The sequence below is a fragment of the Stegodyphus dumicola genome, chromosome X2 (genome assembly GCF_044657685.1).
Source record: "Stegodyphus dumicola isolate Sdum_Otavi_A_Nest chromosome X2, ASM4465768v1".
Taxonomy (NCBI): Eukaryota; Metazoa; Arthropoda; class Arachnida; order Araneae; family Eresidae; genus Stegodyphus; species Stegodyphus dumicola.
The window spans coordinates 122,091,336-122,110,162 of record NC_140781.1 but is presented as its reverse complement, the minus strand read 5'-3'; the positions used below and the strand labels follow the sequence as shown (position 1 = coordinate 122,110,162).

The window sequence follows — 18,827 nt, the reverse complement described above, 5'->3', positions numbered from 1 at the left end:
CACCATTTTTGTTCCTTTCACATAATTTTTTTTTTTTTGTCTCGTATCAAACATTGCTGGAGTTTCATCTATATTTTCAATATGAGACAGTAAACATTTTTTGCTCTGGAAACTTATAAATTTGTTGTCCAAGTCTTCTAGATGCCTTTTGTGAAACTTTTTTCTTGTAGAACTAAATTGTCGTGCCATAAATTGACTATGCCAACCCAAAGTTGCTTTAAGGTTTTTGCTTTCATTTGCATTCTTTTTTGCTCACTTTAACACAAATAAAGGTATGCTGTTTCTTGTTACAATTAATCCATTCCGGCCATTTTCTAGGACCCAGTTCCCAATATTTTCTTCTAGGATAGGCCATTTCGTTGCCCCTTAATGCAAAGCATATTTATTCTTAGCATATTATTGTGATTTCCTTTTTCTTCCACTCGCATATGTTTCAACAACAAGCAACCTTGCTGCAGCACGATTTCCATTTCCTTTTGCAAATTTAATGACTTTGCATTTGGAACCAGTACTGTGTTTGTTTCATTTGGAAGGACCTATATTTACTACTAAAAGGAGCACTAGATCTATTGTATTTCAACTAAAGCAAATATGATTTACTGAAGCCTCCAATGTTCACTTCAGAATCATGCTTCAAATGACTGCAGAAAGAGGAAACATCCGACTCCTAACTCAGTGAATTTATTTGGGTCAGAAGTGCATTCTTACTCCAAATTATGTCCCCCTTTTTCTTGGAACACTAGAGTAACATTCTAGTGCACACCTGCATTGAAAACATCCTACCGTCTTTGCAGAATTATTTACTATGTCAAGGATTTTGCCGACATGCATATTGTTGCCCTTGTTATTTATCAATTCAGTATATCATTTTTCGAAAGCCTGAGGAAAATCTTTGAGTGAAAGGCTTCAAATGCAAATAAGAGCATCGTATATGAATCAGGTTTCTTCATAAAGAAAAGAGTGCGCATTATACGGCGAATATACCTAAAAATTAAAAAATATAGTTTGAAATTATAGGTGTGCTGTATATGTATGCATATGGTATGTATAATTTGGTATATATGGTATGTATAATTTGAACAGATCTAAATGCTATTGTAATTAAAAGGGAAAATCATATGAATAAGTAAAATAATTTTTATTATTGCTTAATAAGTATGGGGTACAATTATTTTTTAAGAAGGCTTGTGATTTTTGCTCGAGGCAATGACAGCTGCAACCCATTTAAAGTTTTATAGTAAGGATCACAGAGTTTTTTAATGCTTCTCATAAAGTGTCCATTTCTTTCTTAATTTGGATTAGTTGCAAAATCAGACAGTTCCTCTGCCTTTTTTATTCTTAAGGTGAATCAAATTCATCCTTAAAGGTGCTTTGTTTTCTCAGTATCATTGCATTCACTCTTGACTGGAATTATATAAGATCCTCCCAGTTGTTTCGTCATCATTATCATTTAATTCTTTGACTTCTATATCTGAAAATCCTTCACCACAATGCATATGCAATGTGTATGATTTCTTTGGTTTCATTTTCCTTCTATGAAAAATCCTTTAAATTTGTTGATAACTTCTGGTCAGAGCTGACACCAACATATATTTAGTGTTGATGAATGAATGTTGTGTCATGTATAAATGAAATTCTAGGCATTGCACAAATTAAAATGGAAACAATTATGATTAAAAGTATATTTGATATTGTGTTCCACAAATCCATGCTCGGCAAGGGTATACTCTATTTAACTGGTAACTGTTTTGAACTTTCTTGTGATTTGTCAGTTACAGATTTAAAAAGTATTTCACAGACTGTGGGATTAAAAAAAAAGATAATTTGGAAACCGTAGGAATTTGCCTTTACTCTTTTCCCCTTAACACTTGCCTTTCTTTATACATACATTGTTGGATGCATATTGAATATTTGCATTTCTTTTTTTCTTTGTATATTTTATTTTCTCATTGTTTATGTTGTGATTTACAATAATCATGTTACTGGCAACATGCTTTATTTTACTATTGAGTTTGTGTGAATGGCAACAGTTGTTCATGTTTATGTTTCAGTAGAATAGCGTTCTTAGCCGCACTGTGCTGCAGGCAATTTTTCTCTTAAATATTTCATTTTTTAGAATATCAGTAAAGTTTTTATACAAAGCTGATGCTAGTTCAAGGCAACTATTTGGTGCCCCGGGTGAGGCATTTCATGATAGTTAATATGTTGTAATTATATGCTTTTAACGAACTTTTAAGTACTGGTACTGCAAATCATCTGCATGACGTTAGAAAGATAAGTGGAAATATTTTTTGCTGCTTAAGTATCTTGTTGAAGTTATTTGTGCTTATTAATCATTATTCATGGTAATAATGACAGAATTAAGTGAAGCTGATCTTAAAAGATTACGAGGACAAACGAAATCTACCCTAATGCGGCTTCACAATAGTTTCAGTAATCAGCTAAGTTTAACGAATTAAAAGCGTGATTAGAAAGAATTGAACAAATATTTAAGAACTTTGATCAATATGATGCTGTTTTACCCGAACAAGGTTCTGAAATTGCTGAATTCGAAGCTAAATACACTCACGTTTGTGAAAATTGCAACACCAAGAAGGAATCGTCATAATTGAATGCAATTTAATACACAGTTGAGTGGTAGTGGTACAAATAAACGATTAAATGTTCAAAGCAAACAAACAAGAACAAGAGATCAGAATCAGTATTTTGTGTGGCCACCACGCGCCGCAATAAGTGCTGCTACACGACGTGGCATGGAGTCAAACAAAGTTTGAATGTCTGACTGAGGAAGAGCATTCCATATCGTTTGTACGCGTACCCAAAGTTCGTCTGCAGACGCAACAGGACGAGGATCACGAGCAAGACGCCGACCAATGACATCCCACACATGTTCAATTGGCGACATATCCGGGGAACACGCAGGCCAAGGAAGAAGCTGTACCTGCTGCGCTGCAAAGAAGGATTTAACAATCCGAGCAGTATGAGGGCGGGCATTGTCCTGTTGAAATACAGCGCCTGGCAAGCTTTGAAGGAAGGGAATAGCTTCGGGCTGTAGAATTTCACGGATATACCGGTTGCTGTTCAGATTGCCCACAATTCGTAGCAATTGAGATCATCTATGATATGCTATGGCGCCCCAGACCATAACTCCGGGTGTTCGTCCACTGTGGCGTTCGATAATGCACTCCGGAAGCTGGCGTTCACCGGCATAGCGTCTGACACGAATGCGGCCATCATGGTACCACAAATTAAAGCAGGATTCGTCAGAAAACACGATATGCTGCCAATCAGCACGCCAGTCTCTATGCTGATTGGCCTGTTGTAGCCGCAGGCGGCGATGGTCGTGCGTTAGGGGGATCCTGTATAAAGGAATCCGTGCGCGCAGTCCACACTGCAGCAGACGTCTACGAATTGATGAAGCACACAATGAAACACCTGTAGCTATTGACCACAGTGCTGCCAATTGTCTAGAGGAAGCTGTACGGTCCGTCCGCGCCATGCGGACCAGGTGTCTATCATCGCGAGCTGACGTCACATTTCGGGGTCCACTCCCGGATTTCCGAGTTGTCCGACACTCCTCCGTCCACTGCTTCCAAACGCGCATCACTGTGCTGCTGTTACGCTGCACACGAGAGGCTACTGCACGATACGACAATCCAGCTTCACGAAGGCCGATGATTCTCCCTCGTTCAAACTCTGTAAGTTGTTCAAATCTCGCTCTCTTTCGTCGACGAGGCATAAGTACAGATTGAGTTAACGTTTACCACTAGCAGATAACCACCGATAACCATACACGCCTCGCTACAGCCGTCTATTTATTCGGATCCATCAGCCTTTCAGAGGGCGCTGCTCAGCATACGCATGCGCTACGGATTTGCAATTCTAATCATTTGCATATCATGCGCTACTTTGCATTTCCTGAAAATTTCAGCTCACTTGCGTAAGTCCTTCATGGTGTTGCAATTTTCACAAACGTGAGTTTATTTTGAAATGAAAGTAATGTATCAATTAGCCATTGAATCCGCAACGGACAGAAATGTTTTGATTTCAAATCCCACTGCAGTTGAGGCAAACTTTAAACTTCTTGTTTAAACATTCTGAGTTTCAATGCTAAATATACTGATTGACTTAATTTTAAAGATCTGTACATGGTGACAGTTCATACTAATCAGTCATTAGCAAAAATTCAGAAATTCCAATATTTGATAGGACTTTTAACAGACGAACCAGCTGCTATTATTAAGCACATTCTGATTTCCGAAACTACATAGGATGAGGCTCGGAACAAACTGATGCATTGTTATGATAGAAAAAATCAAATTGTCATGCCGCTTGTCAGAACATTTCTTGAGCAACCCAAAATTACTAGCGCTGCTTCTGTTAATCTAAGAAAACTATCTGATGAAATTATCCGTGGATTAAAATCTCTTGGCAAAAAGGCTTCGTCTAGATATGTTTGGCTAATTTATTTTTTGTTAGAAAAGGTCGATCCGGAAACGCTCCATTTACAGTCACAAAAATATATTGAAGAAGAATTTCCTACCTTAGCATGTTTTTTGGAATTCTTAAACTCAAGATGTGTTTCACTTGAAATATTAAACACTCATAATACTGAAAAGCGAGTATCGCATAAAAATCAGTCCTCTGTTTCGAAGAATGTTTCACATAATAATAAATATTCTGTTCTAAAATGTCAGCATTGGAATGGTTCTCATACCTTATCAAAGTGTTATAAATTTAAAGGTGCAGATATTACGAGTAGGAAAAATATCATCTGGAAGATTTTATTATGCTTCAATTGTTTTGGAAATCATCAATTAAAATTTTGTTCATTGCAGAATTTGTGTTCTATTTGTAAAGCAAAACACCATACTTTACTGCATGAGGATGTTAAAAGTAATAACGTAGTGGTGTCAAATTTATCTCCATCTGATGAACAAATTTCTAATTCAGATGAACAAAATAATTTTCGAGTTTTTCTATTCAGGGTCAGAGTACTTCATTTTTACCAACGGCGACAGTAATAACTTCCGATTCTGCTGGTCAAGGTCATGAATGTATCATTCTTTTTGACAGTGGAAGTGAAGATTCTTTCATCAGTGAATCATTTATTCGACTATTAAATATACACAGACAAAATGCTTGTATTTGCATAAAGGAACTTGATGATTCTGAAGCAGCTTTGACTGGTGGTTATGTAAATGTAAAATTGTTTCCGAAATCTGAGTTGAAAGAAGGTGGTGTTTTAATACAAGCATATATTCTTAAAAAATTAACTTCACATTTGCCTTCAGTAAAGGTTGACAGCAAAGACCTTGATTATTTGAATTCATTTAATCTTGCAGATCCGAATTGCAGTACGCCCAAACAAATAGACATGATAATTGGAGCTGACTATTTCTTTTATCTGCTTCAGCGAGGGCAGATTGTTGGCTATAAAAATGTAATTGCGCAAAATACTATTTTGGGTTGGGTTTTATCGAGCAGAATTAAATCAGAAGGCAATACTCCGCATCCCATTAGTGTTAATCACATTAGTTTACATACTGAGGATAATGTCGATGCAACACTTAAGCGTTTTGGGGAGTTGGAAGAATTAATGTTCCAAAATCAGAAATCAACAGTTGAAGAAGAGTTTTGTGAGAAAATTATCGAGTAAACGAAAATGGCAGATTTATTGTCCGACTGCCCATTTTCAGTAAAGCTGAAGTGTTAGGCGACTCCCAACCTTTGGCTATTTCCTCATCTTTTATCCATGGAAAGAAAATTTGATTTAGATAAGGAACTTGGTAGGATATACAAGGAGTTCAGGGAAGAATACGAAATTTTAAATCATATGACTCCAGTTGTTCAGATCGAAGAAAATAATCAAGTATATTATCTACCGCATCATGCTCTTGTTAAACCAAATAGCTCTACCACTAAACTTCGTGTAGTATTTGATGGATCATGTAAAGCCTTCTCCAGCACTGAAATTTCCTTTCACGCTTGGACTGACTGTAAGGTTGTTCTCTGTTGGTTAGCAGCTCATCCTCAAAAGTGGAAGCCTTTTTTGGCAAGCAGGTCTTCAAAAAAATTAGATGCTATTCACTATCAACAATGGAGCTATATTTCGTCGAAACAGAATCCTGCCGATCTTCCTTCTAGAGGAATCGATCCTAAACTTTTATCGAACGTATCCCTGTTGTGGCATGGGCCATCATTCTTAGCGTTCAAAGGGGCCTCTACAATGTTCGTTCAGTAATGAGACCACTAGTGATGCAACTGTCTTAGCTGAGCAAAGGACAAAATCAATTTTTTGTACAACAGCTTATTTGACAGATGACATTCTGGACAATTTATTTCAGAATTGTTCTTCTTTATCTAAAATAGTTAATGTAATTTCTTTTTGCTTCAGATTTATTTCTAGGCGCAAAGAAACGGGTCTTTGGTTCTGAAGATAATAGGTTAAAAATTCCTGCAGTAGTACCTTCATCTAATGAAAGGCAAGCAGCTATGAAGTTGATCATTAAATGGATCCAGTTTGTGCGCTTCCATAAAGATATAAAGGATATAAAAAATAATTCATCCTAAAGTCCTAAAAGTGTTTTAAGCTCACTTTTTCCTTTTCTAGATGATGATGGTGTTTTACGGGTGGGAGGTCAGCTGCAAAATTCTGACTTATCATTCAATGCTACACATCCTATAATTATGCCAGGTCAACACAGGATTGCCTTGTTGCTTGTTAAACAATATCATGTAACTTATATGCATGCAGAGCCCAGTTTACTGGCTGACATTTTAAAGCAAAATTATTAGATTGTAAATGGTAAGAAACTTATTCAGTCTTTTATCCATAAATGTATTATTTGTCACAGATATAAATTGTCATCTAAGAATGGGAAACTTACCGAAACAAAGAGTAACACTTGCGAGACCATTTTTTAACACAGGTATTGATTATGCCGGTCCTGTAATTTTGAAATGTTACAAAGGTCGTTGCTTTAAAACCACCAAAGCTTACCATATTGAGGTAGTTAGCGACTTAAATGCAGATTCTTTCATTGCTGCTCTTAGACGATTTGTATCAAGGCGTGGTACACCTCGATACTTATTTTCGGATAATGGTATGAACTTTGCTGGGGCAAAGAGAAAATTGTCCGAATTGCACACTCTGCTCCTTTCACTTAACAGCAATGAATTGATTTTAAATTATTTGGCTCAAAATACTATGGAATGGAAAACGATTCCACCTGCTTCTCCCCACTTTGGTGGTTTGTGGGAGTCAGGGATCAAGTCCATAAAATTTCATTTGAAAAGAATGATAGGAGAGACAAAGTTAGCATTTGAGGAATTAACTACTTTACTAACTCAAATTGAAGCTGTGTTAAATTCATGCCCCTTATCTAAAACTAATCACAATGATGTAGCTAATTTAGATGCTTTGACTCCATCACAATTTTTATCTAGCATTCCAGAACAGGATTTTTCTAATATTCCCAAACCCACTTTATTAAAACAATGGGAATTATTACAGCAAATAAAACAAGGCTTTTGGAAGAGATATTATAAGGAGTATTTAAATTCCTTACAACAAAGGTACAAATGGAAGGGACAACTTCCAAATTTGTCTGTAGATGATATTGTATTAATTAAGGAGGACAACATGCTGCCTGGTGTTTGGCCTTTAGGTCACATTGTTGAAATACATCCTGGAAAGGATGGCAATGTTAGAGTTGTTACAGTAAAAACTGTTAATGGTTATTTTAAAAGGCCTGTAGTAAAACTTTTACCATTGCCATTGCTTCGGGAATGATCTATTGTTAATGCAATGGCAAGGGTGGGAGTTAATGTTGGATGGATATTTAATATTTGCATTTCTTTTTTTCTTTGTACATTTTATTTTCTCACTGTTTAATTTTATGTTGTGATTTACAATAATCATATTACTGGCAACATGCTTTATTTTACTATTGAGTTTGTGTGAATGGCAACAGTTCATGTTTATGTTTCAGTAGAATAGCGTTCTTAGCCGCACTGCACTGCAGGCAATTTTTCTCTTAAATATTTCATGCTTTAGAATATCAATAAAGTTTTTATACAAAGCTGATGCTTTTTAGTTCAAGGCAACTATACATATGTGTGTGTGTATGTGTAAAGTAGCAGAAAGTTTCACTGTCTGCCTCTCTCATGTGTATATGCTAAAATAACTAATATAAGTTCAAACCAATCCAGGAACTGAACAACAGGCTAAAAGCTGCAGAAAACTTAATAGGAACAATGAAAATGAATATATATATATAAAGAAAAGAAAATTATAATTCTTTCAGATCAGCTAGGACTTGATGTTTTAAAGCAAAAATAAAAATTCAATGTATTAAAGTATAATAGAATATAATAAATAAAAAAAGGCGTTGTATATTTATAACATCTCTTCAGTGGATTCATACAAAAAACTGTAGCCAGGCTTCTGAACTACGTAATAAAAATTTTAATATTGCCAAAAACTGTAAAATTAGCTACTTTAAATGCAGAATATTAGAGATATGTTGATTTGAGTAAAGAAGTTCAGAAATATGGCTGTTCTGTTACGTTAATTTATGGCACCAAACCCTTGAAGAAATGTTCTGAGATATGCTACACCTCATTTTATTTTCTGAATTCTTTTGTTTATTATATTTTCTTATATTTCAGTGTACTGAAGGATCCCCCCTTTTTTTCCCCTGCTTTGAATTGTCAAGCTCTAGCCATTTTGAAAATATTATATATTATTTCCTTCTTTGTGTGTGTATGTAAGCATAAATTTAAAAAGATTTTCCTTGCATGTTCTTTATGAAAAGTGACAGCTCTTTTTAACACCTTCACGCCGGAGAAAATTTTTATGTTCTTCGCCGTGAGACGGCACTTCAATTTTTGCCGCGTTTTATCTGCTGGTGCACGATTATTACTGTTCGGACGAGTTGTATGCTTGCTAATAGTTATTAATTATAATTGTTATTTAAAAAATTTTTATAATAAATAAACATTAGTTTTTCATTATTTTAATTTTCAGCGTCTAATAACACAATCGAATGTGTACCACCAGTGGTACACGCCGCCCGTGCCAACGTGAACGTGTTAAAAAAAGGTATTATTAGGTGTTAAAAGGAAAAAGTAAAACAATTATGATAATTTATAGCTCTTCATTAGAGAGTAGATCACAGCTGTCCTAATCTTGCCATTTTTCTAAATTCATATCTAGATGAATTTTGTTAAATTTAAATTTGTAAGTTACTCTGTTTTGTAAGTTATTGGTTAAAATTATGTGCAAAACATTTTCTTTTTTCAAAATTTAATAAAATTCATCCAGAAATGAATTCAGAAAACTGATAAGATTGTGCTACTTGTAGTCTGCTTCCCAATGAAGAACTGCAATTTGTAATTGTTCCATGTCTTTCTTTTTGTGTATCCTACTTACTACATTGCTGCCCTGTCTGTTTTGTGGAAAGTAGTTGAATAAAAGTATTATTACAGTATTTTTCTAAGTCATTGATGTGCTTTGTGTTATTTTTCTCCCCTTTTAGATTCGAATTATTCCATCTGAGTTTAAGAATTTTTTGCGAATCCGCCACATAGCTGCAGTAGCTCCTTACAGATCATTGCATTATGTGATGGATTATATGATTGAAAACTCATTTAGCTTTGTAGCGGCCCCTAAATTGGTAATTTCTTTTTCCCCCTTTCTAAGAATATGTTTCGTATCGCTTTATAAACAGTTCATTCTGCATTCTAACATTTTTTGTATTTAACTGAATGTAAATACGTGCATTATAAAAAAAATTGATAAAAAAGTGAATAGTGTATGTTTGATTAATTTATTTTAATTTTGCAGTGCTGTTACATCTTCTCTGGGCAAATATAATCATTTGTGCTCTAATTATTCTAGAAAATTGTAGAAAATTATTATCACTTAAATTTTTAAAAATTATTTTATCTTTTAAAAGCCTTTTTTGTGTAACGTGCTGTTTAGCTGTTTGAGTCCCAAGCAGCACAATCGCGCTGTTGAGATTTTATGTCGAGAACACCCAGTACATTTCAAACATTGTGGACAAAATGAGAAACAGTTATGCAAGAATACATCTGATCGCTTTGCAAACTGCAATAAATGTGACAGAGAGATCAGAAAAAGATGAGAATCGCATTACCTAACAAATGCAAGAAGCTCTATTGCTCTGATTGGAATTCATCGATGTAAAATAAGTGCTGTCGCATCGCTTGGTATGTCTCAACGTAAAGTAAAACAAGTGCTGTCGCGCTGCTTGGGCCTTTTCATACTCATTTAGAGAACGCCTGGTTGTGCCATTTGGGATTCTTCGACAGTGTTTTTTCAATACCCCATGGGACTCAAACGTTTAATTAGGCCCAAATTGACCATTTTATTTTACTCTGTGCCATATTGGTATAAGAAAGTGAATCAGTGTTTATAATTACTGAGCAAGTGTGATGCAGAGACTTAAAGCTTATTAGTACAAAAATAAATTGTTAAGAATTTTAAACAAATTTTATGCATCAAATTAAAAAAAAAAGCTATGTATAGATTTGTGTAGCTCTGTACAGAATGTTTGTGGAATTCTGTCTGAAAATGTTTCATTAAGTACCTTGAGTAAATGAGGCATATCAGCTGAAGATGTTTCAGAGATAGACAGTCAGTGTTATAGACTATAAAAAGAAAGAAAATGTAAGCTAAATATGCGCTGTCTATTACCTTTATAATTTAAACATAATGTACCTTTTCATGGTGTCTACTTCTCTAAGACCTTTGAAAATCTCTGTCTACCTCTGAAAATGGCCATTTTTAGTACATAAATGCAAAACATTCTTTCTACGAGTTTATTATCTCCATATAAGACCAAAATCATCTGGAAACATGTGCTTAGAGATGGTTCACTGTAATTATATGAAAACATTCTCTGTGATATATTTATGTATCCAAAATTACTTTTTGTTGGCATTAGAGGTTCCTGATTAAAATTACATTAATTATGTTTTACAATTTTTAAATTGGGAAATACTTAACATTATATTAACTAAATTTTTTTTAATGCTTACATTGTAATTCCTTCCAGTTTCTAATAGAGCATCTTTAAGTCAACATATGATGGAATTAAGCGATTTATATTCAGTCATTAAGGTAGAATAAATTTAAAACAAACTTTTAAATATTTGAATTTAAAAAAATTATTATTCTTGTTATCTATCATAAATTGTAAATAGACAATAAATAGATAGACTGACAATGAATTATCGCTAACTCAGAAATAGCAACAGAGATTTGAGAATGGTGAGAAAGAACACCCTTTATTTTAAATTAAGGAAGAACAGGAGACATGCCTGGTGCTAACAACTCAGCCAGCTACTTGTAGTGATGTGACTTAAGCAATTGCCAACCACAAAATTTAAATTTATGTAATGTAGTAGCTGAAGGCTTTACAATTTAATTTACTCACAGACCTAACCGGCATAAATATTCAAATATCAGCAATTGTAATGCAAGGCTGAAGACTTATCTAAGCTATGAGCACTTTTGCAACATTTCCTCGAATGGCAGAACATACTCTGTCTTGCAATCTAAAAACCTCAGCTTAAATACATACAAGCCAATTCGTATTCTGGCAAGAAACTAGAACGGAGAAGTGACAGTCAAGATCCAAAACATAAAATAACAAGTTAGATTAACGTAATAGAAAATTATATTTTTTTCTGATTATTGTAAATTACCAGGACCACTTTCCTAAATCTATCACTTCTAAAGCAGTAAACAGTTCTGAAAAATTATTAACATCAGTTCTCTAAGAATGAAGACTAAAGTCTTCATAGAAACGATTTGTTTTATATAGTAAGCCTGATTTTAATATGGAAAATTATATATACAGTGGCTCACATTTGTATTTGGGCAGGTGTTTTTACGTTTTATTTGCAAATATCAGCTATTGAAAATTAGCAAAATGACTGTTTTTCTCTGATTCTCTCTCTTCTATTGATCATCTTTTTTAAAACCTTATTGTTTTTGAACAAGTTATTCAAAATATCGTTATGAAATGTCCAGCTGCGATAAGATGGCTTTCCCACAAAGTGGGTTTACGGTTGCCAGAAAATGGCAAGGGAAGGCAGGGTAGTCATATTTGGTGAGAAATCGCCCATTTGGCGACATAATTGGCAATATGCCATAGATGGACATAGAACCTTCTAGAACGAATTCAACGAATTCTTACCGATTTCGACCAGAATGTTCTCAAAGGCACTCTAAAAGCTATATAAAACCTGCCTGCATGTGGAAGTAGCAGTCAGTGAGTGAGTCATTGTCTCATCTAGCAAGTTGATCGTCAGTCTAATGTCGAGAGAATCTCTTAGTGTATCACGAGTTATTGCATCGTCGAGTTTTATCTTGGAGCTGTAAGAACGATGACTGAGTTGGAAGCTGTTCTCTAGTGTATCGCCTAGTGCATCATGAGTCATATCGTGTAGTCTCGGGAGTATTTAGAGTTCCAAAAACAACTGAACCGAGTTGTGAGCTGTACTCTGGTGCTTTGCATGAAGCTGTTTTCACCAAGGTATATAGCTTTTGGACTGCCCTCAAGAACATTATGGTCCGGACCGGTAAGAATTCGTTCTAAAAGGTTCTCCAACTGTCTATGGCATATCGCCAATTTTGTTGCCAAATGGGCAATTTCATGCCAAATATGGCAACCCTAAACCTGCTTTGCAGGGAAGCTATCTTATCACAGCTGGACATTTTGTCCATATTTGGTTGCCATATTTGGCCCCTCCCAAGGGCTGCATATCCTGGATAGTACAGTCCTTGGTCAGAAGCCTAATTCAATACAAAATGTAATGAAACAAATATTTAGAGTATGTATACAATGTAGACAAATTAACCACATAACAGTTTTAAATTATATAAATTAAAATTCAGAATGAATTTCAGTCTCAGGCTTTACTTTAAGTTATACCCGGGACAAATACTCTTTCAATGCAGTTCTCATACGTATTTCTGTTTTGCATATCACAGTCTGAAGATTCAATCCTTTTAGACTTTTCACCCACAGCAAGATCTGAAACAGTTTGTTCCTCACTCTGTACTTTGTATCATAAGTGCAGTTCACCTCGGAACTTTCAACAGTTGGTGCATGCTTATTTACCTCTATTTCATGAAAACCAGAGTATCAGAGTAATGAATAGGATCAAATCCTTTACAAACAGAAGTATCCTGGTTTAGAATTAAGTTGGTGTCTTTGCAACTTGTATTAGGAGACATAGACTTAGTTTTTGAGGTCAGTGTATTTTCTCTCCATACTGGGAACATTCTGCTTAAGCGGTTCATCAGCTTCTCTTATCTTTGAATCACATGCATTTTCAGATGGTTCAATACCTGCTGACTATGACTTAATAACCCCACTATCAGCTTCTACCAACTTAACAGTCACATTTTCACTTTCTTCCACTTCTACTTCAGGGACTTGAGAATCAAAAACTTCTTTCCCGTCTTCTATTTTTTCATGTTTTTGTTCTTTGTCTTTAATTCCGTTAGATGTTTCCGCCATCATTTGGTGATCTTTCTCAGGCACTTCACCAGCTACTTCCTTCATTTCTTCATCCTTTGATTCTTCAGATACCACTTCTGTCATTTCTGCATTTTCTTTTATGGCTGCAGTTTCTTCTGCAAGCTCCACTTTCATCTGTTAGAGTCACTCTCCCAGCTTTTCTTTGCTGACATTCATCGCTTCTTGTCTGGCTTTCATCTCAGCTGTCATCTCCTGATATCCAGCTATTATCTCATCATATCCGGCTTTTATCTTATCTGTCATCTCTTCATATTCAGCATTTACCTCATCCAGTCCAACTTTCACAGCTGCAAAGAAGTCCGTAAACTTCATTTCCTCCGCCATGGGTTTTCCTGTAGGTGGGTCAGTGACATCCACTGGCAAATCCCACTTCTGACACCAGTTGTGTTTTTGTGAGGGTTCGTGGATTTGGAGTGATTGACGACAACACTTGATGAAGAATCAGGCACAATTTATTCAGCCAGTATTACTCAGGACAGTTCCCAACACAGGTTTACATTCATGAAAACACTGAAAGGATCAGCAACACAGCCTTCAGGCTACAACAGTAAAGACAGCATCACTGCAAAACACTAGAGTACAGCTCCTGACTTGGTTCAGTCATTCTCGGAACTCTACGTATTCTAGAGACTTCCTAAAGGTCTCGAAAGTACATAGGGTTCCGAGAACGACCGAACCAAGTTGGGAGCTGTACTGTGGTTCTTTGCCATGAAGCTGTCTTCACCGTTATAGCCTGAAGGCTACATTGCTGCTCATTTCAGTGTGTTTATAGAAGTTTTTTTATAACTGTAAATGTGATGTTGGAACTGTCCTGAGTAATACTGGGTAAATAAATTAGGTCAGATTTTTCATCAAGTGTTGTCGTCAATTATTGCAAATCCACGAAGCCGTACACAATAGTATTTTTGGTTGAAAATAATAGTTTATTCTAAAACGGCCTGAAAATCAATTTGCATAAGTATACAGATATTTTGAGCAAGCAGTTTTTAATAAAAACACGAAAAAAAATGGTACATCCAATACTTTAGATATTCTTTAGCTAAACTTTCCATGCACTTTGGTATGTGTTTAACTAGTTTGTTTGAGTAAGAATATTCTGTTTTGTTTCATTCCTCCATAAGAATTGTTTTTACTTGAGCTTTCGATGAAATGTAATGCCTATTTATTCTTTTCTCGAACTCACTCCATAAATGTTAAATAGAATTAAAATCCAAAGAAAATGGAGGGGTTTTGATAGCTTCACTTGTATAATAACTGAAAGTAGACATTTAGGGCCATTATCCTTATAAAACTTTATTGTGAAAGTTTTCTTGTAGTTGCTTACAAGCTTTCATGTAGAATATTTGTATATTTATAGTGATACACATTATTGTCTGTAAGAATTATATTTCCAATTTCGGAAACAGCAACACATGCTCAAGCTATTATGCTTACACCTTTTAACAGTAGGCAATAGGTTTCTCAGATTCAATTCTTCATTTGTCTTTCACGTCACAGCAACTCATCCAAATGTATTAAATCTTTACCTGTCTATAAATATATTGTTATTTCAATATGATAAATCTTTGCTTTCCATGGATTTTGCAAATGCCAGACATATTTTTCTTGTTCATAAATTTGGGTGATGCCCCATTGTATTTCAGGTTTATGCTTCAACTTATTCTGATTGGTGATAGAACAGAGAAGAAGCTGCTGATGACATGAAGCAAATGCAAGCATGAGAAGAACAGAGTTTATGCTATTGATATTAAATTAGGAATAGTGAAGTTAATTTCATAGACTTTGTTGCTATTGAAGGTTGCTTGGATAAAGGATTTTGCTTCTTGTTATTATTACTCTTAATATGTAGGTGCATACAATATTAGGATGATATCAGAAATACACTGGTTCTTAAACTATTATATGGTTATCATCCAATTCTAGGACAAATCTGGGCTGATCTGTGAACAGGACATAATCTGAGACAGCCTATTTGAGATGTAAGTGAAACCACTTGAACCTTGCGCCTCTGACTTGGGCAGTTGGTGGAATACAGTTGATACTCATGTGAAGCCTACAGTGTTAGTGGATAGTCTTATCACGTAACACTGCAACCATGAATGTAATGGTTGTGGAGGATGCTTGACACTTCTGTTTGAGTACTATAACTATATATATGTGTGTGTGTGTATATATATACAGTACAAAGTCTGAGATCCAGACTCGCGATTTTGGATTTGGGAATTTTCTGGATATTAGATCAAAAGTTTAAATCTAGTAAGATGGCATGTAGAATTTATAAAAATATGAAATCGTGATTTATGAAAGAATGTAGCATTCATGATCTAAAGTGTATCAAAATTTACAAAAGTAAAGATTAATATTTATTTGTTTACTGTATTAAACATTTCTTTCAATGTAAGTAGTTTAATCTCTTTAATTCTGTTAACAGACATAACTTCTTGTTCAGTTACATTAAAGTCCTGTGTGTAGAGAATTCTGACTAACTTGTCAATCAAAAGTTTTCGTTTTCAGTAACCTCTCTGTCACTTTCTTTACTATCAGTAGTGCTATTTTCTGGATCTAGAACCGGACTACAGATTTTGCCATTCATTAATTGATTGATGAATGAGGAGCATTGTGATCACAATGAAAAACTTGTTTTATATCATCTTCATTTATTACCGCTTCTCCGAAAAATCCGTTAATTTGAAAATTTCACCTTTGGTTTGCGATATCCGAGAACCTTTAAAGTTTGTGGCTATCATCATAAAATTTAGCATTTGTTCACTATACATATTTGGCTATGTAATTGTTAGATTGGAGACTAACAACAAGTTGTTGTGCTAAATTTTATCTTGCTTCTATGGTGCTCTGAGTCAATTAAGCCTGAATTATATTAGTTATTTATTATACTTATGTCTATTTCTTGCACATGCTTAAGGCTTATCCGAGTCCTGAAATAAATTCCCGCATATACTTAAGGCTTATTGAGGGCTGGTGCTAGATATTGTACAACCTGATGCAGTCTCTGTGGATCCTAAATTCTGCTCCCAAGCGCCTCCCTTAGTCTTTTTTTTTTTTTTTTTTTTTGTGCAGCCATACGAGCTATGGCACTGGTTCTGGGTTTATGTGAATAACAAATCTATTCTTAATACAGATAGCACTAATTGTAGTCTTTTGGCCTATGAGTATCTTTAACAAAATCTTTTTAGCATATGGAAAGAAATTTTTGTTAAAAGTTTCCTTGTCTCCGAGTCAATTAAGCCTGAATTATATTAGTTATTTATTATACTTATGTCTATTTTTTGCACATGCTTAAGGCTTATCCGAGTCCTGAAATAAATTCCCGCATATACTTAAGGCTTATTGAGGGCTGGTGCTAGATATTTTACAACCTGATGCAGTCTCTGTGGATCCTAAATTCTGCTCCCAAGCGCCTCTCTTAGTCTCTTTTTTTTTTTTTTTTTTTTTGTGCAACCATACGAGCTATGGCACTGGTTCTGGGTTTATGTGAATAACAAATCTATTCTTAATACAGATAGCACTAAATGTAGTCTTTTGGCCTATGAGTATCTTTAACAAAATCTATTTTTAGCATATGGAAAAAAATTTTTGTTAAAAGTTTCCTTGTCAACATTTCTTAGCGCATTTAACTTAAATCTGTAAACATCACCAAGCGTAAGGTCAACATAAAGATTACCATACTCTTTATTATTCAAATGCTAACATAAAAAAATTGTTTAAGCATTGCTGAATGAGTCATTGCTCAAGTTGTCATGTGTTTATAAACATGCGGTGATGAAAGCAAAATATAATAAATAATGATCACCAGGTTGACATCAAAATATTAGAAGGTGTAAAATCCACGATGTATCTATGTAGAGTGTTTTGGTTTGAGATGTATGCCAAGCAGACACTTAGCAACATAGCTACTAAATGATTGTTTCTTCAATAATGATGTATTTTATTTAAGTGCCGAAGTGAAATTAAGAATCCGGGCTCTCCACATGTTTTATTATGCGCTGGGGTTGGATCAAATGCACATGCATAAAGCATGCAAAAAAATAAATAAGTAAAATAAAGTTGGTGGTGGCTTTTAGAGGCCCGGATTTTAGATCATTCCGGATATTAGACATTCAGATTTCGGACTTTGTACTGTATATATTCAGGAGAGGTTGTAACCCTTGTTGATCAGGTGTAGTTAGTTCTTTGACTTCTTTGGAATTGTTTGTTCATTTTAGAAATTAAATTATCAACTCAAAAAAAAAAGTTGTTTGATTATCCTACTTCAATGCATTCAACAACATGCTGCCATTTACTATCTGTGATTCTTCTTTCACTCATAGTAACTTAGATATCATCAAAAATTATTATAAGCACTTAACATCAGTATTTAAAGGAACCTCCTCAAACCCTTCTGAAGGCTGATGAGTCAATGACTGCCTACTTAGCATATGTATGGAGAGTCAGTTGGGATTGTCTGTAGCATACAATATTTGCAGAATGCCATCTGCATCTGCAACAATTTTTTATGCTTTTAAAATTGCTAATTTGCAATTTTAAAAGCATAAAAAAAAGAGTATATAAAAACAGTGTCACAATTTGAAATTTTATCTTACACACACAAAATTTTATTATATTAAAGTAAGTTTGTTTATGTTAAACTTACTTTAATGTAAATGGTTTGACCATGTTATTTCCTTTGCAAAATCAGTAAATTCTACCACTACTTTTAGGGAAATGTGTTGGTTTGGAATTGGCATATAAATGATATTCTCTAAAGAATTATCTACTTCTAATAAAAACACATCATAGTAATATATAAAATGAAAACATCATAGTAATATATAAACTAAATAAGATTAGTCATAAGAAACCTCACCGCATTCTACCTGAACATAACAAATTCTCTGGATCCCAGATACATTTTTTAACTCATTCTTTTGCAATTTAATGTTACCAAAATATTAGAACTTAAAATTATACTTTATAAACAAATATTATCAAAATGTTGTGTGCTTACAGCATCTATTCACATATCAAGCAATTGCTGTGCTTGTCATTGCCAACATAAAATAAGGTGATAAAGGACAGTATCATCTGTTATGTACAAGAGGTGAATAAATATAGATCTGTGCCTACCACAGTGTTCAAAATCTTAGGAATCTTTTGAGAGGTGGATGCTTGTGAATGCCCTGGATAGGAACCCAGTGCTGGTGAAAACTTTTCAGCACCACCAGTTGTAAAACTAGTGGTTTTTATGGC

General features: G+C 34.5%; 1 protein-coding gene across 4 annotated transcripts in view; it reads left to right on the top strand.

Annotated features, from left to right (window-relative positions):
• Positions 1–18,827, top strand: part of LOC146992905 (uncharacterized) — a 154,497-nt gene that overhangs the window by 108,171 nt on the left and 27,499 nt on the right. For all 4 annotated transcript variants that reach the window (XM_085809594.1, XM_085809596.1, XM_085809593.1 and 1 more), the window contains one exon: positions 9,543–9,680. In XM_085809594.1, coding sequence (XP_085665720.1) covers positions 9,543–9,680 — 138 coding nt within the window. The remainder of the gene's footprint in view (positions 1–9,542; positions 9,681–18,827) is intronic.